Source organism: Solea senegalensis, linkage group LG5 (assembly GCF_019176455.1).
Source record: "Solea senegalensis isolate Sse05_10M linkage group LG5, IFAPA_SoseM_1, whole genome shotgun sequence".
Lineage (NCBI taxonomy): Eukaryota > Metazoa > Chordata > Actinopteri > Pleuronectiformes > Soleidae > Solea > Solea senegalensis.
The window spans coordinates 21408880-21433532 of NC_058025.1; the positions used below are offsets into that span (position 1 = coordinate 21408880).

A 24653-nucleotide genomic window follows, 5' to 3' on the forward strand; every position below is an offset into this window, starting at 1 on the left:
AATAAAAGGCCTCTGCTTGTGCCGGGGTGGGAACGGGGTGCTTGACACATTTCCTGTTTGCCCGCTTCCGGTCTCACAGAAAAGTAAATGGCTTCACAATGGCCGGAAACTGGAGCCGGCTTCCCGTACGAGCCATGTGTTGTGGAAACAGATAGGGAAATGTCTCCGCAGGCTTCTAATACTAACAGAACCTGGCTAAAATCTTCTGATAGCACTGACTGAAAGATGATTCTGTGTTTATTTAGGTTGGGTTATCTCCAGGTCCATGACTCACCCTCGATATCACATAGTGACATAGTGAAGAATAGCTCAGTGATTTATATCAGACGAAGGTTTGCTGTAATGTGAGGTGATTTTGTGTTTGTGTTGTACAGGAGAGAACTGTGAAACCGTGATGGCTCCCTGCAGCTCCAAACCCTGCAAATATGGAGGAGTGTGTCAGGAGTCAGAGGACTATCAGAGCTTCTCTTGTGTCTGCCCTGAAGGATGGCAAGGTGAACACTAATGGAAAGATCATACTATTTATACTATTTACAATTCAAATCAAACAACTTTATTAATATACCTCATGCCATCGCCCCAACATAAAAAAGGACACTTTTAGAGTAGAGTACACACTGTGTCATCTCATAACAATATTACATAGAGCAGTAAATAGGTTTAAAAAAGAAATAATGGTGTAGTGATATTCAGTGCAAATACACACAACAAAAGAGGAAAAGAAGGATCAGTACTTAATACAAATGAAAATGATAAGTACGTGAATTTGAAATGTGATCGTCGTACAGCAACATAAATAAAAACAACAGCATGAAATAAGAAAATTCTAAATTATTCTATTGATCAAAATGGAATTAAAAACACAATAAAATACGTGTATAGATAAAAACACACACAGGCCATGATGTGTTATAAATCTATTTAAAGTCTTGTCACACAGGATTTCGCTGGAATGTAAGAAATAAAAATGTCCTCCCACCTCTCATCCACTTGCCTTATACAGTAGGAATCTCATTTAGTTTACACACACACACTGTCATGTATACATGTAATTGCATAATCAAGTGTTAGAATTTATGTTGTAGACTAAATCAAAGCACTGGTTTTCTGGTTAGAAGATGACCCACTCTACCTTCTGAGCCACATGCTCCCCTCGTTCATTCACGTCTTTGTCGTATTCTAAAAATCTCCAGAAAAATTGATGTAAAATATGCTTTTTTATATTATCTTAATATGTGTGTCTTTTTTTCTGCTTTCCCTCTCTTTAAGGACAAACCTGTGAGGTGGACATCAAAGAGTGTGTGAAGAATCCCTGTCTTAATGGAGCAACCTGTCAGAACACTATGGGCAGTTTTCGCTGTGGCTGCAAACCGGGCTTCACTGGACGCATATGTGAAACTGACATCGACGACTGCAAGCCCAGTGAGTTTTCTAAATTCTTTTTTTTTTGTCCCTGATGCGTGGACGGCAAAGATGTGGAGAGCCAGTGTTGCTAAGTGGGAATGCTGTCCCCATAGACCCCTGCAGCAACGGAGGACTCTGCAAGGATGAGGTGAATGGCGTCCTGTGCACCTGCCTGCCTGGCTTCAGGGGGACAAAGTGCGAGGAGGACATCAACGAGTGCGAGAGCAACCCGTGTAAGAACGGCGCCAACTGCACTGACTGTGTGAACAGCTATACCTGCACCTGTCCACCCGGCTTCAGTGGAATCCACTGTGAAAACAATACTCCTGACTGCACTGAGAGGTAGGAAGCACACAGGAAAAAGAGTGACATGTTAATATCACAAGTACATCTGGTGTGTTGTTGTGAAGGTGGAGGTCAACAGCTTCACATTCATCCTCTTGATGATGTATGTGGAATTTTCTTGTCCACTAGTGCCCCCTCTGGTGAAGAATTGATCCCTCACAGCCAACTTCTACATCTCCTTTAGTGAGGCTGAGCCACAAGCAGTATATAATCAGTTTCTTTACCTTAAAAGTACAATGTGTACATTTATATTTGTGCATTTATTTGGGAAGTTTCAAGTTGCAACTGATAATTCTTCAGTTCACGCATCCCTTCCAAGTGTGTTGGAGAACCTATGTAGTTATCTTTAAGAGCTGACCTGGTTCCTGGCATAATTATGAAATATTAATTCTGGGGAAATTAAAAACAGGCAATTGTATAATTTAAATAATAATAATAATAATAATAAAAAATTCCCCTCAATTGTATTTACTGGACCTTGTACATCTGTTGGAGATCTTTTTTTCTAAACTGGATAAATTGCTGTAAAGTAATTGGCCAGGTAGTGTTTGACTTTATTTTAAAAAGCTGTGGAATAAGGCATTTGCTTTTCCACGCAGCTCCTGCTTCAACGGCGGCACTTGCATGGACGGCATCGACACGTTCACCTGTCGGTGTCCGCCAGGTTTCACTGGAAGTTACTGTCAGCACGACATCAACGAGTGTGACTCCAAACCCTGTCTGAACGGAGGCACCTGCCAGGACAGCTACGGCACCTACAAGTGCACCTGCCCCCATGGTTACACGGGACTCAACTGTCAGGTACGAGGAGTAAATCTGGTTGCACTTCCATAAATAAATACAAAACAGTGTTTCGCCTAAAAGAACAGACCAAAAATGAAAACCTGTTTATCCTTAAAGGTCAGTTTATATCTTTCTTCTGTTGCTTTGTTTTAGTGATATTCATCTGTAGGAGCTGCTTACCTCTTGAATATGATGATTTGAAACACCAGTGCCACATGGCTCCACGTGTCTCTCCCTGTTTTTCTCAGTTTGACTGGATGAAGTCTTCTTGCACTGCCCACTGCTGCTAAGTCTGATAGTATTGCTTGACAGAGCTGCGTTTCCAATGAAGAACGCGGTGTTCAAATAATGTCACTAAACAGAGGCAGAATAAAACGTTAGGCACTGCAGATTTGAATGCACGTCTGTAACTTTTGTCTCTTAACACCCAAAATGTTCCCACCTTTCAGAATTTGGTCCGTTGGTGTGACTCGTCACCCTGTAAGAACGGGGGAACCTGCTGGCAGAGAGGCACCACCTATACCTGCGAGTGTGAGACAGGCTGGACGGGCTTATACTGTGATGTCCCGCGTGTTTCCTGTGAGGTGGCAGCCAAACAGAGAGGTGAGATGGATGGTGCACTTTTTCTTTCTTTCTTTCTTTCTTTCTTTCTTTCTTTTAAATCACATTATCATACACAATTTGTGAAAGCAGCACCATTAACAGTACCTTCTGCCTGATTCCCTCTATGTAGGAGTCGATGTTGCCCATCTGTGTCGGAACTCCGGTCAGTGTCTGGACGCAGGAAACGTTCACCACTGCTACTGCCAGGTCGGATACACTGGAAGCTACTGTGAGGAGCAGGTGGATGAATGCACCCCCAACCCTTGTCAGAATGGAGCCACCTGCACCGACTTCTTAGGTGGATATACGTGCAAGGTAATAATGGAAACGTGAACAAATAGCGTACAGTTGCTGTCAGTACAATAGATGCATTAGACCCATCAGAAATGAACCACACAATACAATCACACAGAGAATTAAATCCTTTCACAGTATGTTTGACCTTGATTTGAATTCAGAAGGAAGTTGTTGGATGGACTGATGCACAAGAACTTGCTTGAATGGATGCGTCAGTCTTGGGGGACTGACAGGAAATCAAGATGAAACTTTTCCTCTATCCTGCATAGGGCTGAACAGTTAATGGAAATTTATCGAAATCGCAATTGTGTGTCAAAATATCATTTTAGATGAATGATTTTCTTTTTCTACAGACTGAAGAAGACATCGTTGTTGTTTCCCACATTCATTTATAATTGTTTAGCCCTAATCCTGCAACATGTTATCATATCAGGAGGTGGAACATTACATATCTACCCTCTAGTGGACTCCTGAGCCACAGTCACCCAGTTTACATTTACATGACATTTTCTGGGAAAAACTCTGATTTGATCTTGAATTAACTGAACAGCAGGAGTCATTTCAGCTCAAACAACTCTGCAGTTTTAATGAAGTTTATAAATAGAAGCTTGTTTATGTTAATCTCCCCTGGAATAAAGAATCTGCTGGCCTTGGCAGAATGGAGACAGAGAAAAGAGCCAGGTAAACAAAACTCACTTTGTTTCATGTCATTGATTAAACTTTCCTTGTCTCCTCTCCCTCCCTCCCTCCTCCTCTTTCTCTTCCTTCTTCTTCTCTCGTTCCCTCCGTCTCTCAGTGCATGCCAGGCTACATTGGGACCAACTGCTCCGACGAGATCAATGAGTGCTTCTCCCAGCCGTGCCAGAATGGGGGCACCTGCATTGACCTGATCAATACCTACAAATGCTCTTGTCCCCGTGGAACCCAAGGTCAGCAGACCCCACGCACGCACACCCTCCTCTGCACCGCCCTGCCCGTCCACCCTTTCCTCCTTCATCTCCACGCTTCATTAATTAGGGCTTAGCAGCGCCCAGAGCATGTCTGAAAACTCCTCCTCCCATCTTATCTCCATCCCTTCCTCTGATTGTCAAATACACCATTGATTTTTCTCTCGCACATGAAGGGAGTGTGTGCTGTAGATGAGCCTCAAGGGCCAACACAACTGGGTGAATCCCAAGAAATGTTAGTGTGCTTCTTTAGGTAAATATTCAAATATTATTTTAAAATATTGACATATTGACAAATTTAAAAGATAATCCACAATAATTGCCTCTGCGCCGGACTGGCGACCTGTCCAGGGTGTGACCCGTGACCCTCATGTGGAGGATAAAGTGGTAGACAATGAATAAATGAAAAAAAAAAAAGGGTTCGGTTTTGCAAACGAGTATGAATGTATGAATTTTAGAAACAAAAATACTTGGTGACACATATTCACCATTAACTAGGTGCTTACCAACATGCATATAAGTAGCATACTAGCCCTTTATTAGTAAATATTAAGCACGTATTAACGCCTTATTAAGGCGAAATCTTAATTCATGTCGTAATAGAGGTATAATAAGGTGATGTTGAATAAGGTGTTCATACGTGCTTAATAATTACTAATAAAGGGCTAGTATGCTACTTACATATGTTAGTAAGCACGTAGTTATTGGTGAATATGTGTTCCCGAATATAAAGTGTTACCAAGTACTTAAACTTTTACAATATGAGGTTGTTGAATGTCTGTCTGGAGAAAATGTAGTCTTACGTGAAGCTGAAACGGAGAAAACCTTTTGACTTACACTTGTCAAAATGAGGTTCAAACTGATTCCACAGTGTTAAGGTGATGACACCCTCCATGTTTATATTGAACCCCTATAAATCTTGCGTTTGTTATGTTATTCCCTTGTCCACTGGGATATATTTTTGCAGGAAAATTGCAGATAAAGAAGCATTCAAAACAAAAAAGGAGAATAGTATTCACCTGGTATCTTGTGTGTTTTTCAGGCAGGGGGTTTTATTATGACACAACACCAGCTCTGAAGATAAAAGCACCTCTTTAACATCATCACAAATTAGATCCCCGACTAAATGTAAAAACTCATCTTCCTCCGTCTCCTCAGGAGTGCACTGTGAAATCAACTTTGACGACTGCAATCCGTCCACCGACCCCGTCACCAAAGAGCCCAAGTGCTTCAACAAAGGCAAGTGTGTGGATGGAGTGGGAGGATACCACTGCATCTGCCCCGCGGGATACGTGGGGGAGCGCTGTGAGGGAGACGTCAACGAGTGTCTGTCCAACCCATGTGACCCGCGCGGCACGCTCGGCTGCATCCAGCTCACCAACAACTACCGCTGCGAGTGTCGCACTGGATACACAGGTACACTGCCCGAGGACATGAGCTCTACTGTCTTCTGTTCAAAGACATGGTTCACTTCAACTTTTACAGGCAAAACTAGGCATTTTTACTTTTGTTGACAGATTCCTTAGGTTTGTTCTGTTTTTGTTGCTTGTTTTTTTTCAGAATAAATTTAAACTTTCATTAGAAGCAATTTAAAACCCCTTAAAATCAATTCTTGTCATGTGTCTTGTGATCTTTTGTTACTTGTGAGCCAGATTGTAGATTGTTTATGCATATATGTTATTTTAGTTATTTGTAATATTTATATTTTTCTTATGTATATTTATACTTTTTTTTCTACAAAAGCATCTCTTTTTCTACTTTATGCTGGTGTTTTGTGAGTGGACAGCAAAGTAAGAATTTCATTGTACAGGGAAACGTGTTTCTTTACTGTGCATATGACAATAAACACTTTGAGATTGTACAGGAATTACACTATTCTTTATAATATTGACTTATATATTGACTGAATGCATACCTGCATTGATTGCTGTGTTATGTTAAAAGGACATTGTAGATTCGTTCTAATCATATTAATGTACGTCTTCCTTATGTGTGAACCCCTTCAGGTCAACGTTGTGACATGGTGTTCGATGGCTGTAAGGGCAAGCCTTGTCGTAATGGAGGGACCTGCGCTGTAGCCAGTAACACGCCGCATGGCTTCATCTGCAAATGTCCTCCTGTAAGCACACACACACACACACGCACACACACACGCACACACATATTCCCTAGCCCCTTACCCTAATCTTAATCAGCACAACTAAGTGTGTAACTCCTGATGTCCCCACAAAGTGACTTCACAAAGATATAAATACAAATACACACACACACAACATACTGGTAAGGACATATACAGTATGTGAAATAATTTACTCAAGTGGCTCCAAGTACTTACGGCAACTAGGGACTCATACATACATTTGAGCAGTCAAATGTTTTAAAAGGAAGCTACAGTATGTGAGTGTGACATGTTTTTTTAGCGCTGTAAAAATGATGTATACTCTTGTTCAGACTTGCAGACATTTCAGTATTTCATGTATGTAGCATGTAAACTATAGGAGGCAATGGGAATATGTAGCCTGGCTGGATTTCCCACTTAGCCTCATGTAAAATTGCCACTTTTCAATTTAAAGTGTTAAAATCCTCACTTTAATGTTCTTTGCATGTTGTCTCTTCTCTTCTGAAAGGGCTTCACTGGCTCCACATGTGAGTATGATGCGCACGCCTGCGGCAGCCTTCACTGTCGCAACGCTGGCACCTGCATCTCCGGCCTCAAGAGTCCCAAGTGTCTGTGCTCCCCGTCGTTCACTGGGCCCGAGTGCCAGTATCCCACTGACAGCCCCTGTAATTCCAACCCCTGCTACAATGGCGGCACGTGTGAGTACACCACTGAGGCGCCGTTCTACCACTGCGTCTGCCCCACAAACTTCAACGGCCTGCGCTGCCACATCCTGGATTACAGCTTCCAGGGAGGGTTCGGCCACGACATCACGCCGCCGTCAGAAGTAGAGGTGGCCTGCGAGATCCCGCAGTGCAAGGAGCACAAGCACAACAGCTTCTGCGACGTGCTCTGCAACAATCACGCGTGCGGCTGGGACAACGGCGACTGTTCGCTCAACTTCAACGATCCGTGGAAGAACTGCTCTGCCTCGCTGCAGTGCTGGCGCTACTTCAACAATGGAAAGTGTGACTCGCAGTGTGATAACGCTGGATGCCTCTATGATGGGTTTGACTGTCAGAATCTGGAAGGACAGTGCAAGTAAGTCGTTTAATGCACGTGTTGAAGGCAGTTATATTTCTTAAAAAATGTAGATATTGATATTGATTATATACGCTGCTGGTTGAAAGCACTAAAAACAATGCTTCCCAAAAGTGTGGACCAAGACCTACTGGTGGGCATTGGTGGTATTGCAGGTGGGCGTCTGACTGGGGTGTAAATATTCTCATATTTTACAAATCCTTTGAAAGATATATTTTTGCTCTGGGGGAACAAAATGTAAATTCAAAATATGTGTTTATAAAATGTCATGTCTCACTTTGTAAGTTACATTTTATTTATCATAGGGCTTCAAGGTTATGGTCATAATTGTGATCACAATTATTTTGATCAGTATTGAGACATGAATATAATTATATATATATAATATATATAATTATATGTATAATATTACGATGGAGAATTAGTAATTTTTTAGTGAAAAAAAATTCACACATTATCTCTGTTTAAACAATGTCTAATATTATCTGGTTGAGGGCCTCACCCTGTGGCTAGTAATTCTAGTTTTGTATTAATTTGTTAGGACATCTAAATTGTTTTTATCTTATTCAAATAAGAATATAATTTTTTTTGCTTAATGCATGGACTGATGCTCTTGAAATTATGTGTTATTATATATTACAACAGCCCTAAACTATCCTTATTTCTCTCCAGTCCTCTGTATGACCAGTACTGCAAGGATCACTATGCCGACGGCCACTGTGACCAGGGCTGCAACAACGCCGAGTGTGAGTGGGACGGCTTGGACTGTGCCAACAACATGCCGGAGAAGCTGGCCTTGGGCCAGCTGGTGCTGGTGGTCCACATCACGCCCGAGCAGCTTCTCAGCAACTCCTCCACCTTTCTGCGAGAACTGAGCCGCGTCCTTCACACCAATGTGATATTCAGGAAAAACAGCAAAGGCGAGGTGATGGTGTATCCGTACTATGGCAACGAACACGAGCTGAAGAAGTACAACGTCAAGCGCTCAGTTGCCGCGTGGTCAGAGGTTCCCGGTCAGGTGTTGAACGTGGTGAAGAGGAGCCTCTTGGATGTGTCAGGAGGGAACTCAAGGATGAGGAGGGAGCTGGACCATTTACAGATCAAAGGGTGAGTATTTGCTCTCCTCTTTAGGCTCTTGACTTTACATACTTTACATACGACAGACTTTATATGACGTCCTCACTGTCCTATTGCCCCACTTCAGGTCAGTTGTCCACTTGGAGGTGGACAATCGTCAGTGCTTCCAGCAGTCCACCGAGTGTTTCCAGAGCACCAACGATGCTGCAGCCTACCTCGGGGCTTTGGCCTCAAGCGGCAAACTGGACGTCCCGTATACCATCAAAGCTGTTTTTAGTAAGTTTGCATTATAAAAACTATGTTTTTGATATTCGTCTATCCTTTTTTTTTTTTTTTATTGTATAAGTTCAAAATGTATTTCTGGAAGTCATTCTGAAAGTGAGTGCTCACCGTTACACTGTTACACACTGTTTGTGTTGTTGGGTTTTTCTTTTGGTGTTTGTTAAGGCCAAAGTGGATCAGACACGTGCTCTTTAATGCCCGCACTCAAACCGAAAAGTATCTACCGCGCCCTCTGGTTGGGTCCTAACCTTGCTGCGCTTTGATTGTGTATTTGTTATGCAGCAGTGAACAAATGCAATTGTGAATCTCATGGCCTAAACAATCAATCCTTCCCTCGTCGTGTAAATCCACTGGCTTCAGGCTCCAAAATGGTTAATTGCTGCAAATCAACTTGTCCAATCCCCTACTCACACAATATAACGCACTGTCTCTGTCTCCGCCTCTCTCTTTCTTTCTCAGACATGTACACGTTTACATCCGTGGATAACACACACACACACACACGCATGCACGTGCACGCTCACACACTTCATCCCACAATGTGAGGGGCTGCTGCAACCTTCACCTCGCTGAATGTAATACCAGGACTTAATGCATCTCTGAGGGTTTAGGTTGGGGGAGTTTATCATTTCAAAATCGTTAGTGGAAAAAAAAAGAGAAGGGGAAAAATTGATCGGGAGTGTGCTAGAAGTTGGGAGTCTTTGTTATCTTGAAAATCCTAATAAATCCTTCGTCTTTACAGCTTAAAGCGCGTGCAGTAATTTGAAGTTCATTAATCCCCATCCTTTTTTTTCTCTTAAAGAAGAAATGGTAAAGTTGTCTCCTGGTACCCTGGGCTGAAAAGGGAGAGAGGAGGTGGTGGTATTCTTTTTTTCCCCCCTTTTCTTTTTGTAATCACGCCCCATCCCTGTTTTTTTTTCCTTTTTTTCCTTTTTGAAAAGTGGTTAGCAATTCTGATTATCACTGAATAGGTAGTAGAAGCTAGCTTTACCAACAGTGAGGGGGGATTGCCTGTCACTTTCTGGGGCTCGCTGCTGGTTGTGGTGTGATTACGGAGAACTGCGAGGCAAAGGGGAGTCAGACGATCATAGCCCCGGCACTCCGGCGAATCCGGGGCAACCTGGTCTGTCCTCTGACGGTCCCCCGTCTTTTCCCCTCGCCCTCCCCCGTCGTGACCATGTTTTCCCTTTTCCTACCAGGTGATGTCGACCAGAAGCTTTCACCAAACCTCTACCCAATCTACTTGGTCCTGGCCGGTGTAGGGATACTGGCCTTCCTCGGAGTGGGGATGGTAGCTGCCCGAAAGCGGCGCCATGAACATGGGCGCCTCTGGCTCCCCGAAGGCTTCAAGACCACAGAGACGAGCAAGAAGAAGAGACGTGAGCCTGTCGGAGAGGATTCAGTGGGATTAAAGTAAGTTTGTATTCATCTAATGGTGGCACTCAGTGTCGTCAGGCACCTGTTTCTTTGCAGGTCAGATGAAGGGCTACTACTTCTGAGGAGCATTTTGGGTCTAAGTGGCGATCAGTCAAATTTGGAAAAGGAGGCTTTTACGTGGATCATTAATGATAATGATATCGGAGGTTTACATGCTCATTAATTGACTCGTTGGGGCAAAGGGGTGGGGTGTATGGATTTGATCAACGTTTTTGTTTTTCGGCATCGCCGCACCATTTATTGTGCGTAGTTCAGACGAGATGAAGGCAGTGGAGTACGAGAATTTTCACCAGGTTTTCTGCTTCATCTCAGGCCGTTGAAAAACACCTCGGACATCTCGCTCATGGATGACGCCCAGAACGAATGGGGCGAAGACGAGCCTTCAGATGTAAAACGCTTCAGGGTAAGGAAAAAAAAAAAATCTGCAATATTCTTTTATAAACAAATTTTAATTAAGTTGAAATTTAAATTTAGTAAAAAAAATTAAAAACATTTTATTTGGAATTTTCAGGTTTTTTTTTTTTTGAATCAGCCATTAATAGTATTTTATTTTAAATACTTTAAATTTCTGTTTTGAAACTGTCTAACCTCTTCCTGTCCCTGCTTCAGCAGTTTGACGAGCAGGCTATTTCTGAGGCGGACGACCAGACCGACCACCGCCAGTGGACACAACAGCACCTGGATGCTGCTGACCTGCGTATCCCCTCCATCGCTCCCACACCCCCTCAGGGCGAGATTGAGAATGACTGCATGGATGTCAATGTCCGTGGACCAGGTGGGTTCGACGCACTAACCTATTAATATTTATTTAATTAAACAAAAATAACTTAATGAGATTTTTTTCCAAGATTATACAAATAATTAAATGTATATTTAAATACAAGTTTAATTGCGTTAGAAACATGTATGGAATTGTGAAATAAAATGACAAGTGACATTTTCAAGATAAAAAGTATATTAAAATGAAGAATGTTTAATTTTATGATGTAAAATTTACTCAATTTTTTTCATTGCTTTGTGAAGCACTGGATTAATTAAATGTAATTAATCTTCAGAGAAATTAATTTGTAAGTGTAACAATTGAAAAAGAGAAGTCACATCTTGGAAATGGTTGTGTGTGTGTGTGTGTGTGTATAATGATTCACTGTCTTTCTGAGGGAGCATTGCACATTTCTTGTGTGTTCAAGTGTGAGTTAAATCGTGCATGTAGGAGTTGCTAAAGCCCCATGTCCTCAGGGTAAAGGATCTTCTTCAAAGCAGCCAACTGGAAGCCAGGTGCCTGAGGGAAAACACTGATTCCTGATCAGATTAATCATTTGACCAGTAATAGGCCTCTGTTTTTTCTTCTCCACATTACAAAACCCAATGATGGCATCAAATGCAAAAACCCAATTTTGTAAGAAAGTGGCAAATTCCCTGAACAAAAGCTATGAAAAATCAAAGTAACAGAGTTAAGAACTTGATAGCACAGTTTTTTCCTCCGCCGGGATCGATGGAGTTGAATCGACCAAATCTGTGAGATCTTGGGCTTGCCATCCTTTTGAAGAGGAGAAAACCAATTCAATGCGACTGACAGTGCTGCCTCTCACAGTTAGATATTAATGTTTGGGTTTTGCAGCAGTGTAGCTTTAACAAGCCCTGGCCTCTATCCCCCAGCTTCACTTTCCCTCTGAAGCTTCTCCTCACCGAGGCCTTGATCAGAATCCGTTATCGGAAAGACAGAGCTGTGATTATTCAACCCAAGCAAAGGTGTCAAATCCTCATTCGATTTGTTTGTTGCTTTGTTTTGATCTGTGCGGCACTTTGAAGTGCAGGCTGTCTTTTTTTGGGGCCAGTTTACTGGGTCTGAGCTGACCATGCAGTCCAGAACGACATGGGCAGGACATCACTGCACTTGCACGCCTTCTTTGCTAAACTCCTTTCCTCCTCCTTCTCTCCTGTCTGTGCAGATGGGTTTACTCCCCTGATGATTGCCTCCTGCAGCGGGGGCGGTTTGGAAACGGGCAACAGTGAAGAAGAGGACGATGCTTCTGCCAACGTGATCAATGACTTCATCTACCAGGGAGCCAACCTGCACAATCAGACCGACCGTACGGGCGAAACCGCTCTCCACCTGGCTGCTCGCTACGCTCGCTCTGATGCTGCAAAGCGCCTCCTGGAGGCCAGTGCTGATGCCAACGTCCAGGACAACATGGGCAGGACACCACTGCACGCCGCTGTGGCCGCTGATGCCCAGGGAGTGTTCCAGGTGAGTTCTCACATGTCAGATTTATTTCCTTAGTAATTCCTAGGTAACATTTTCAATTTGCATATTTTTACTGAAATTAAGAAATAATTAGCAAATTGATCTGTCAATTACTGACTTTCTTCATGTAAAAATGCCAAAATACACATCTTCTGTGATGTCTCGTGATTATTTGTCTAGGTTTTATTATCATGAACTTTAAAATAATGACATCCTCAAATGTATTATTTTATCCAGTTTGATTTACTCTCATAGAGGAGCAAAGAAATAAATAATGTTGATATATAATAACCTTAAATCAAAAAACAGTCAAACCAATGAATCAATTATCACATTAGTTGGCACCTACAGTAATTTAGTCGTTGTTTACTGATTATTTAATTGTTGGAGCTATATTTAATTGTATTAGTCAGAGGACTTTTGTTGCTGTGTTAGTTTTTTGTGTAATTTTTGACATTTATTCATCCATCATCAGACAAATCTACGTGAAACCCGAAAAATATCTCATTAAATAATCGTGAAATGCTCATGTATTTACAAGTCAAATATTATTGTGTCAAACTTTTTTCATGATTGCATTCTTTGAAGCACAAAATGAAATAAGACTTTGTATTTCTGCAGATTCTGATAAGGAACCGTGCCACAGATTTGGATGCCCGCATGCACGATGGCACCACACCTTTGATCTTGGCAGCCAGGCTGGCAGTGGAGGGCATGGTGGAGGAGCTTATCAACTGTCATGCTGACGTCAATGCAATCGACGATTTTGGTAAATGTTCTGCCACTCAAGAACCTGAGAATCCTTACAGCTTTAAAAAATGTGTCAGACAGACATCGTCAGGTAGATTAACCCTTTTTTTTTGTTCGTCCTCTCAGGTAAATCAGCTCTACATTGGGCTGCAGCAGTTAATAATATAGAGGCTGCAATTGTGCTTCTGAAGAATGGAGCCAACAAGGACATGCAAAACAACAAGGTAAGAAAAACAGTCTTTGTACTGCTAAACTTTTCATTTAAACTTTATGATTTAAGACTGACTGAACCATCTGCTTCTCTATTAATAACACATACGTCGAGTAACCCATGCGTAGGGCCAAAATCAGTGTCACACATACGGTATAGTTCCAGAGCATACCAGATACTCTGACTCCCTCACTCACTTTCTGCCCTTCTTTTTCCCTCATCACTCTGTCTCTCAACTGTCCTCCTTTTCTGATTACATTGGGATATTGTTATAAGTTCAAATCAGTTGAAGGGATGCAAAACATGTACATTTGGCATCTTTGTCTGCTTTTCATTGCAGATTTCAGAGAAATGTATCTATCCCACAATGGGGAATTCAGGTTTAACAGTTCACAGTCATAAAATCAAAATACAGCATTAAATAAATAAATGACTGCATTCATAACCATTACAATATGACAACATTACAACAATATGGTCACAAGGAAACAAGCAACTACCCTTGACACTGGGCATTTAACAGCTTGATTTGAGAAGGAATGAAAGAGTTTAAGTAAGTGTTTGTTTTCCTCAGGTGCGTCAAAGCAAATTAACTGGAAAAAACATGGTCAGGTTGACTAATGATACTTGTCCAGAGTGAACTCAAGTCCTGTAACTGGACTCCCGTAATCTTAGAGCAGACCTTGACGCTCCTGACTCTCCTTGTCTTTCACATAAAGCCCATTTAACCAACAGATAAAAGAAATAGTAAAAAAGACCATCAATAAACGTACAGTAACATTTAGCAAGAGAGAGCAAATGACGTGATGCCTTGGAAATGCAAATTTTATTGAGCAAATCAATAAAAGTGGATGGCATGGGCGAAGCGCCTCTTACGTGTTGTCCTCCCATCTTAAGCTGTGTCAGCACATTAGTTCCTTGAATTTGAAGGAACTAATGGACTTTAAAAGTCCTTGAATTTGATGTCAACCAAGGTGTGGGGACCCTGTTTTTATACAAAGAGGATGTCACGCGCAAGCCTTACCTTACTTTTGACCGAAAGTTGTCTGTCGCCAGTTTAAATAATAAGGAAACATATTTCAGAAAGAGTCTTTCCTGTTCTTCTGGCAATCTGTTAATATGTTGTCTCCCTCTTCACTGCCTCAGGAGGAAACACCTCTGTTCTTGGCTGCCAGAGAAGGAAGCTACGAGACTGCCAAGGTCTTACTGGACCACTTTGCCAACAGAGAAATAACCGACCATATGGACCGACTTCCCAGAGACATCGCACAGGAGAGAATGCACCATGACATTGTGCGACTGATGGACGAGTACAACCTGGTGCGAAGTCCTCCCATGCATGGAGGGTCTCTGAGCACCACATTGTCACCGACTCTTTGCTCGCCAAACGGTTACCTGGGCAGCTTGAAGCAGCCCCAACCTCAAGGACAGGGCAAAAAGGCACGTAAGCCCAGCACCAAGGGCATCGGCTGTAAAGATGGCAAAGACATGAAGGTGAAGAAGAAGAACTCGCAGGACGGGAAGCCCGGGAACCTCCTGGATAGCTCAGCTGTTCTCTCACCCGTTGACTCGCTGGAGTCTCCACACGGCTATGTGTCTGATGTGGCCTCTCCGCCCATGATGACCTCACCTTTCCAGCAGTCGCCATCTGTATCCCTGAACCATCTGCAGGGAATGTCTGACCCACATCTGCCTATAAATCACATGGTGATGCCAAACAAGCAGGAACTGGCTCGCATGCAGTTTGACCCGCTGCCTCCTCGTCTCACTCATCTGCCCGTGTCTGGCTCCGGTGGTCAGGGCACCATGAATGGCCAGTGCGACTGGCTGTCCAGGATGCATGGCCAGTTCAATCCCATGAGAGGAGGTCCTGGTGGTCATGGAGGTCTGCATCAGGGAGGTCAGCACAGTATGATGACCTCCCTCCACAACAGCCTTCCTACGACCAGCCTGTCTCAAATGATGACCTACCAGGGGATCCAGAGCACCAGGATGGGTCCACAGCCCCACATAATGCAGCAGCAGGCTCAGCAGATGCAGCAGATGCAGAACCTCCAGCAGCTTCAACAACAACAACAGCAGCAGCAGAGCATCCAGCTGCAGCATCAAACCTCAAACAACACCAACAGTCAGAACTTCATCAGCGGTGAGCTGAGTTCTCCGGAGCTCCAGCAGGGCACCGGCAGCTCCAGCATGCCCATCCACACCATTCTACCACAGGAAACCCAGATTATACCCTCCCCCATCAACCAGTCAATGGCCAGCACCCAGTTCCTCACCCCACCCTCCCAGCACAGTTATTCAAGCCCCATGGACAATACCCCAAACCATCAGGTCCAGGTGCCGGATCACCCTTTTCTGACCCCGTCCCCCGGCTCCCCTGATCAGTGGTCCAGTTCGTCTCCTCATTCCAACCTGTCTGACTGGTCGGAGGGCATCTCAAGTCCACCGACAAGCATGCAGTCTCAGATTGGACATATACCTGAACAGTTCAAATAAAGTGCGTGTATGTTTTTGCCCAGATGAGCTGCTCTCTCTCTTTTTTTTTTTTTATGAAAATACAAAGGCACTCTAAAAAAAAGAGACTAAAAGGGCACCGCTGTAAACAAGATTTAGGACTTTTTTTTATACTGTATGCTTTTACACTAACAGCAACACCTGTTTTTCATCCATTCTTTTTATTTATTAATGTCTTATTTATATACATTGCCTACTTACAGAAATCTTCGGGGATCCATGGTGTGGGGTTTTAGCAGAACAGAGACAGTCTTTTAGAGACACTCTTTTTTTTTCAGTGCTTTTCTCTGCAGTGAGGTCACAGCATACACACTGGGTATTTATTTCCTTGAGGACTTTTAGTCTTTGCCTTTTTTTGTATAATTTCTCAACCTTTGTTTATATCATTTTATTATTCTTTTGTATAATCTTGTTAATAAAGAAAATTGCAATTAAGGGGCATTTTATAGAGCACATTTTATGTTTCAGTGTTAATGTTTAATTTGTCGTTTATGTGCGGGAAATATTGCAGTCAGTGGCGACAGTGAGCAGAACACACTGTATGTCCTGTATTTCATGCACAAGTCCTTTTCCCCTTTTTTAAAAAAAAAAATCTTCTGTGATTCTTAGTTACACTCTAGAGTTGTGTTCATTTCTACATCATCTAGATTGATCGCATTCGTATGTAGAGATGTGTTGCACATGCGATATGGTGTACAGTGTACAGCCATCTTGGAGATTGGCGGTTAAGAGACAGGCTTGAGTATCTGCTAGTCCTGTGGTGTTGGAGAACTGGCCCGGTGGCCACAGCGTATGTTGTTATGGTATGTTTCCAGAGGGAAAAGGAAAACAAATTTCCCCTGTCCCTCTATTAGTTTGAGCCTATGGCTGTGTTCATCCTTTTGTAAATAAGTTCCCTTGTAAGCAAGATTTTGTTTAAGAAATCTGATGTCTTAAGCATGTCATTTTGATAGGCCACGCACCAGTCAACCACCTCTAAAATGTCAAACAGAACAGAATATATAAATATATATTTTGTATTTAACTTTCCCTTATGCATAAATAAATTTGAACTATATACAAATAGATACAATATATTGTTAGACAATGTTTTTCTCAGAAAAATATAAAACAATAAATATTGAGGTTTTATAAACTGATATTTAAGTACTGTTCTGTAACACATAAAGAAGTCCTCCATTTGTGTATGTCATGATGATGTGTTTTTGTTACACTTTGATGATATGAAAAAGAAGTTCTCAGCTGTGACATTGTCAATGCCTTTATTAAAAAAAAAAAAAAAGCTCCCTGGTATAGTTTGCAAATTGTCATAATACAAACATAAGGTTGTTGTGAAAATGTAATGACTGCAATATGTTTTCTTCCTCTCAAAGTTATGATTTTTGAAGAAATGTATTATACCTTTTTATTTTGTATCTGTAAAGATGTTCCTTGTTATAATAAAGGGCACTTGTGTGTCTTAAATGTTATTGCTGTATTTTCTTTACATTATGATACAAGATCAGTACAGTACAGTATTATCCTCTGGATTAACTGTAGAAAACTGAAGAAAGCAAAAATAAAATAAATATCCACTACAGTATGTTAGATTAAATGTGACCCTTTCATCATATAATAGCAACTAATTTAATAATTTTATGAAGTACATTATTTTATTTGGCTCGTCTCCACAGGTTCTGCTGCACCACCTGTATGTCTCCAACTAATGCTTATTTTTGTTAGTGGTGCTAAATTATTAGTTTTGTGTATTTTTTAATATGGCAAAAATTCTTTATCTTTGTTTCCCAAACCTTGAAACCAGAAGATATTCACATTTAAAAAGCTAAGCAAATCAGAAAATTTGATTTTGTTTGTTTGTAGAAAACACTGACTGATAGATATCTCATAAATATAAACAGAAACTGTCCAAATGTTTAAATAAACATATTATATAGTTAAATAGTTGGTTTACAAATACTGCCTGCCTGCCTATCTATCTATGTATCTATGTATCTATGTATCTATCTATCTATCTATGTATCTATGTATCTATCTATCTATCTATCTATCTATCTATCTATCATCACTCATTAAACACGTCATTTAAAACTGTAGTTTTCCTGTTTATTCAGCGTTCGTGTCATTTCCTTAAAAACTACGACTCCCATGGTGCACCGGTGGCAGCAAGTTAAAGTTCAAAGTTCAGACATTACAGTGAAAATAGGGTCCTCGCAGACTGGCATCCTGTGTGCTAACAGGGAAAGGTAAACAACCCGGCGGGCACTGGACACGTTGACTAGTCGTTACCGCCCCGAAAACCGACAGAGGAAACCGAACATGTCCCACAGTTAATCGGCGGGCGCTCTGGCTTTTTGTTGTCGGTGGATTTACAGAAGGACGGCTAGCTGGGTGCTAACGTTAGCACGCTAGCTTGCCAGGAGCATAGAGACTGCTACTAGCTAGCCAACGTCTCTGCAAGGGTACTCTCTGAAGAAGGGCTGCAGCTATGTTCGTCCAGGAAGAGAAGATATTCGCCGGCAAGGTGTTGAAAATACACATCTGCACCATGGATGGCACGGAGTGGCTGGAAGAGGTGACGGAAGACACCACTGTTGAGAAAGTAAAGGAGAAGTGCTTGAAACATGTAGGTGGTGTGTCTTGTTTGTGTCTCCTCTGTTGCTCTTTTCGTCCTGTCATCCCTGTGCCCGGGGAGCAGTCCACCATACCCTTTGTAGTGTAAACTATCAGTGTCAGTGTCACTGCGTTTGTATTTATAGTAACCGGGTAGACTGTGCTATATATAATTTAGCAGGTTGGCTGCCCCTCCAGCTAACAGTCCCCTTTTCTGTTCTCACTGAGCCATGCTACTTTTCAGCCTGTCTATTATTACACAGCTCATCTCTCTTTTCCTTCTATGGCCCTAAAAGCATAAAAGTCCCAACTCTGCTCTAATGTTTGTTTCTCATGAAACATAATAGGTCAGAAATATATTTTGTGTGATATGCACATTTGTTTTAAGGCTTTTATTTTAAAACAACCCATTGGTTTATTGAGTTTTTGGTTATTGTGTTGATTTTGTGATTTGTGTGAGTGTCTCTCTCTGTTTAATAGTCCATTTTAGAGCTGTCAATTAAGTAAAGTATTAAGTATAATTGATCATATTAGTTTTCAGAACCCCAAATATTAGAATTTTGAATCGTAAAACTACTAACATTTAAAGGCCTCTCTCTTTGTTTTTGGAAATCTTATTTAATTTAGTTATTCAATAGATCAGATATCAGTTTGAAACAATGTGTTGTGTTTTCTTTGTCTTTAATGTTTATTTATTTTAAAATTTAACAGCATCATCGACCATCAACATTGTTGCCAAATCTTCTGTTTATCGACAATTTAAATGAATTGATTTGTGTGATGGATAATCATTTCAAAAATAAAAACTGAATAGTCATATGGTAATAAATGATGATTTGTTTTGGGGTATTTATTGTTATAACATGTGTAACATTATGGTTCTTTAATATAAGAATTGATTGCTTGTATAGTTTTATATTCCAATAATCAAAAACGATTGTTTCTTGTTTCAAATGTAGTCTATATTGTTCTTGTTTTGCAGTACGTATATGGAAGTGTAGAAGACCCCAAAACACTCACCCACCATAAACTTATACACGCTGCTACAGAAAGAGTTCTCACCGACACTAAAACAGTCGCTGATGAAAACCTCAAAGATAAAGGTATGCATTTCACTCATTGATAAATTTTTGGCATTATTGTGTCCTATTTTCCTTGTGTTTAACATTTTTAATACATATATTTCAGACGTTTTGCTGCTTATAAAGAAAAGACCACCTCCTACCCCTCCAAAGATGGCAGACATTAGTACAGAAGAAAAGGTATGCTTGTTCAACTCTTTGTAAACGCATGTTTCGTCATGCTGATTCCAAACTCTGAAATATTTGTGTTTGTGTTTTGCCTGCTTTGTACTAACTGTTGTTGTTGTTGTTGTTAATGGGGATTTTCACAGAAGAAACAAGATAACAAAGCTCCAGACAAAGATGCGATCCTAAAAGCCACCACCAGCCTGTCCACACGCCACACTGACCGCACTGTTACCCAGCACAACATTAGAGATGTGAGGATTTAATTGTCATGAATACCTGTAGATAATACGAAGTGTAGTTGAATTGGTTATGAGTATGTGTTTGTATTGTTCCAGTTTCAAACAGAGCTCAGAAAAATCCTGGTTTCTCTCATTGAAGTTGCCCAGAAGCTTCTTGCCTTGAACCCTGATGCTGTTGAACTCTTCAAAAAAGCCAATGGTGTGTTGTATTAATAATACCATTGTGAGCAAAGTTAGGATGATAGAATATGTTGCACCAGACACTGACACGTTACAGTAATGTAAAAAGATGGTGTTTCCTGACCTGGGGGTGAGACTCAACAGGCAATGTTCTCTCTATTTAGCTTTTATTGTTTGTGATTGTAGTGAATATGATTGATTTGTTTACTGAAATGTTGAGTTCACAGTTCACACAATGCTCCGTCTTGGCTGCAGTCCTCAGATCTTTTATTGTTTCTTGTAGCAATGTTGGATGAAGATGAAGAGGATCGGGTGGATGAAACGGCACTTCAGCAGCTCACTGAGATGGGTTTCCCAGAGAGCAGGGCCATCAAAGCTCTCAGACTGAATCAGTGAGTCTGTATTTGTTGTCTAAACACCGACACTGAAAATGAACTGTTTTTACAAGAATTGCAGGTCTGATGGACATGAACACCACATTTTTGTAACTTTTCTCTGTTACAATGGACTATTCTTCCTCAGTCTGTGTAGTCTGGTCAGATACATTTTTCCGTCATCCTTTCTGCAGCATGTCAGTGACCCAGGCCATGGAGTGGCTGATTGAACATGTAGATGACCCCACTGTAGACACGCCACTACCAGGCCAGGACTCCTCTGGGGCAGCAGGAGCCACAGCAGCTGCTACGCCAGGCCCTTCTACCTCTGCCTCAGCGTCAGCCTCAGCGTCAGCCTCAGCCCCGAGTCCTAATCTTCTCCGCAGCCTCTCCAGCCAGTCGAGCACCGATGAAAGCAACAGACATGATGAACTCACTGAGATCTTCAAGAGGATCCGCAGGAAACGGGAGTTCAGACCAGACTCAAGAGTGGGTTGTTTTCATTCTTAAGCTTCAACTATGATCTTAGGAAGTATTTGAGGCCACAGGTGGATTTGTTGTACCTTGTCTATGTCTATTTAGAAGTACATCTCCTGCCTTAGTGGTTATAAAGTTAATATGCTGTATAGCTTTGATTGTGTTCACGGTCTATTCACAGTCGTAGGGCTTAGCATAGTTTGTATGGGAGCAAACGCTGAATGTTTCCAATCAAAAAGGTGATTAAACACCTGTCTTTATTCAAAACACTACCATTGTTGTTAATTTAATTTCCCCCACAACACTTGTTACACTTCATAAAACTGTAACTGGATATGCTGGGTTTTTTTCCCCATTATTTCTGCAGGCTGTCATTGCATTGATGGAGATGGGCTTTGATGAAAAGGAGGTGACTGATGCTCTGAGAGTCAATAATAACCAACAGGATGCTGCGGTATGTTCACACAGTTTTACAACAGATTTGCTATTTGTCTTACTGCTCTATACATAAATAAGTGAGCATATAGTTCAAAGGCTGATGATGTACGTTTGTGCTTGTTGACTTAATGATTTCACTTTTGCTTTGATTTCACATATCTTGTTTCACACTTTCCTTCCACATGACAAGCCTTTACTTATTTTAAGAACAGTAATCCAATTGGAAGCCTGACCTGTGCAAAGATGATGTATTTTCAACAACAGAATGTGTTTTTCTCTCTTGCAGTGTGAGTGGCTCCTGGGAGATAGAAAGCCGTCTCCTGAAGATCTAGACAAAGGCATTGACACCAACAGCCCGCTGTTCCAAGCCATTCTGGAGAATCCAGTGGTCCAGTTGGGTCTAACCAATCCCAAGACTCTGCTAGGTACAGAAAGCTCAAATCCAGCACCTACATCTTGGTAAAAGCTAGCAATAACAAGGCGACACATACAACTGATACATCCCACACCCTCCCTTAACATATGGACACACACACTACAAGCTTTAAGTAAACAATTATTGTGTTATTATTTTTGTCATATCCTAACGTGCTAAAAATATTTTAAGGACCAAGTCATACTCTCAGCATTCCGTGTCCATCGAGCGCTGCTTCGTATTTTTGCATGAGCATACATGCCCACTGTTCTGTGGCCATTTCTCTGCAAGAGTGCCCTCTTTTGTACGTCCTTGTATTCTCCAAGAGCTGAGTTGCACATGTTTGGGTACCAGCAAACTGCCTTGTATTACCTCAAGCAAGTTTCCACAGCTGGACTGGAAAGTGTTGTGCTACAGGAAGCAGGGGCATACAGGCCACATGGACTCAAACCTGAAGTGTGTTTGAGTTCGTCCAGGTAGGGTCTGCACAGACCAATGCAGAAATGGGCGGATAACGATATTTACATCACACGGATCTCATCAAATATGTGGAAACAGAAAGTATGGCCTGGGCCGTACAGTATATGAAAGAGTAGGTTTTTAAATATCCATTTACAGGCTATTAATTAACACAATTCTTCCAAATGTGTGTGTTTGTTTAGCTTTTGAAGACATGCTGGAGAATCCTCTCAACAGCGCCCAGTGGATGAACGACCCCGAGACCGGCCCAGTCATGCTCCAAATATCCAGAATCTTCCAGACCCTCAATCGCACATAGAGCCTTCTGGTGACCCCTGTGTGTGACTGCGGCAGCAGTGTGTGTGTGCGTGTGTTTGCGTGTGTGCGTGAGAGTGGGTATTTGTTTGTATCTCGGTAGAGACACAAGTATTGTTTTTGCCTTGGAAAGACAGAGCTGGCAGAGACAAAGTAGGAAAAAAGTGATCTATATATATGTGTGTGTGTATATATATATATATATATATATATATATATATACACACACAAAAAAACTATTTATAACAGTACAATAAAAACAGTTATACAAAACAAAGTTAACATATGTTGTTTTTACATTTGAATGAGATCAATTTATAATTATGACAGACATGATTTATTTTATATAATTTCTCCCATGTACAAATTACATCAATTTTAATCAATTTAATGTTTACAGTTGAAAGAAAACTGTTTTATATGTTTTGTAATATTTAAATATCAATCACAGTTTTGTGTCTTGTGTTGAAATTGTTACATGTCATCATTGGTGAATGTGTGGAAGACTTCTGTCACTGTCATGTTATGTTGTCCCCTCCTCCCTTAGTGTCTTGTTCTCATCAGTATAACTGCTTACAATGTGGAGGCTGATGGTCAGAGTTGAGTGTTTGCTCAGCTCGTTGGACACGTTACTTCTTGCCATTAATGCCTGCGAGGTCACTGTAAGTCAACCGTGTGAACCGTTGAGAACATTTGAATATTTATTTTACCTTCTTGCCTTTTTTTTAAAGGAAAGCTGTATACTAAACTGTTTGCGTCTTAGCGATTTTACAAGAAAAACGATAAATTAGGCTTGAGTGTTTATTGTCAATGTGCTCTTGAATGTCATATTATCATATTGCGTTAATTAAGCACCTGTTGACGTCTGTGAATATCACTCACTGCAGCACTGAGGAGTTACAAGAAGAGTCTTTGTGTTTCGTCTCAAAGGACTGTCGTGGGATGTTTAACAGAGCTAAGCCAAATCAGAAGAGTGTTTGGCCTTTTAAGTCTTTATTCTGAATTATGAAGATGCATGCTCAATCTGGAGATTCAAGCATCTTTGTACACGCAACTAATGTTGGTCTTTTAGTTTACTTTTTTCTTTTGAGAGCAATGATCATGTATGCTGTCAAACCAAACTATCACTATACAGCCTGCCTTGGCAGTAAATGTATTCATTAAAAAATATCCTGTATTTCTGTGCAATAGCAAGGACTTGTAATGAAATGTATTTGATTAGAGATGTTTGAACTGCAATGGATAGTGTGGTATTCTATATCAGCCTTTGCATTTATTTACATGGTTTCATTTACATGCAAGTACTTAAAATATTCAGCTCTGCTAAGGCGAACTTTGCATCTCCTAGCTGTACCGGCAGTTCAAAACATAATATTGAGGATGATGTGTTTTGCCAAGGTTTTGGGTGTTTTTATTCAATATTTAAAATGTGGTTTTGATGTGACTTTTCTGCTCAGGGAGGCTGAGATTGTTTTTCTAAAAACCTGTCATCATGGCAAACCTCTGCTCACCCCCCCTTGTAGTTTGACGTTTGAAAAAAATGGCTTTAACTGATCAGTAGAACTTTGCTTAAACGAGGAGCACCAAAAACACATGGTTTTGTAAATGCAATATTTGAAAATATTTAAATGTTTTTAGGGAGAGATGTTTGTCTGAATTGTGTATAATTACATTATTTATATCAGAGCAAAACTAGTTCTTTGTCTTTTCTTTTTTTATTTATAAAATTTTTAGCAGACCTCAAAGCTAATCTATAAATGTGAGTACGTTAAATGATTCAAATGTTGTTTTTACAAACC

The 24653-nt window shown here is 41.1% G+C and overlaps 2 protein-coding genes across 4 annotated transcripts in view; both read left to right on the top strand.

The window, feature by feature from the left end:
* LOC122769275 (neurogenic locus notch homolog protein 1-like) overlaps positions 1-17566 on the top strand; it is a 45457-nt gene extending 27891 nt beyond the window's left edge. Inside the window, exons 16-34 of one of the 3 annotated variants that reach the window (XM_044025691.1) lie at positions 375-494; positions 1270-1422; positions 1518-1746; positions 2349-2550; positions 2982-3135; positions 3266-3450; positions 4229-4361; positions 5538-5795; positions 6386-6498; positions 7007-7578; positions 8251-8685; positions 8783-8931; positions 10137-10350; positions 10687-10777; positions 10984-11149; positions 12324-12622; positions 13241-13388; positions 13496-13593; positions 14727-17566. In XM_044025691.1, coding sequence (XP_043881626.1) covers positions 375-494; positions 1270-1422; positions 1518-1746; positions 2349-2550; positions 2982-3135; positions 3266-3450; positions 4229-4361; positions 5538-5795; positions 6386-6498; positions 7007-7578; positions 8251-8685; positions 8783-8931; positions 10137-10350; positions 10687-10777; positions 10984-11149; positions 12324-12622; positions 13241-13388; positions 13496-13593; positions 14727-16079 — 5072 coding nt within the window. In that variant the 3' untranslated portion in view covers positions 16080-17566. Of the gene's footprint in view, positions 1-374; positions 495-1269; positions 1423-1517; positions 1747-2348; positions 2551-2981; positions 3136-3265; positions 3451-4228; positions 4362-5537; positions 5796-6385; positions 6499-7006; positions 7579-8250; positions 8686-8782; positions 8932-10136; positions 10351-10686; positions 10778-10983; positions 11150-12030; positions 12279-12323; positions 12623-13240; positions 13389-13495; positions 13594-14726 lie in introns of those variants that run through there. The other 2 variants (XM_044025692.1, XM_044025693.1) reach the window with 2 other exon arrangements.
* A 692-nt stretch (positions 17567-18258) lies between these two features.
* On the top strand, positions 18259-23063 carry ubac1 (UBA domain containing 1). Its single transcript, XM_044025363.1, has 10 exons — positions 18259-18720; positions 19690-19810; positions 19896-19969; positions 20101-20208; positions 20293-20395; positions 20660-20768; positions 20945-21239; positions 21595-21681; positions 21952-22090; positions 22743-23063. The coding sequence occupies exons 1-10, from the start codon at positions 18583-18585 to the stop codon at positions 22856-22858; spliced, it is 1290 nt and encodes a 429-aa protein (XP_043881298.1). The 5' UTR covers positions 18259-18582; the 3' UTR covers positions 22859-23063.
* The last annotated feature ends 1590 nt before the right edge of the window (positions 23064-24653 follow it).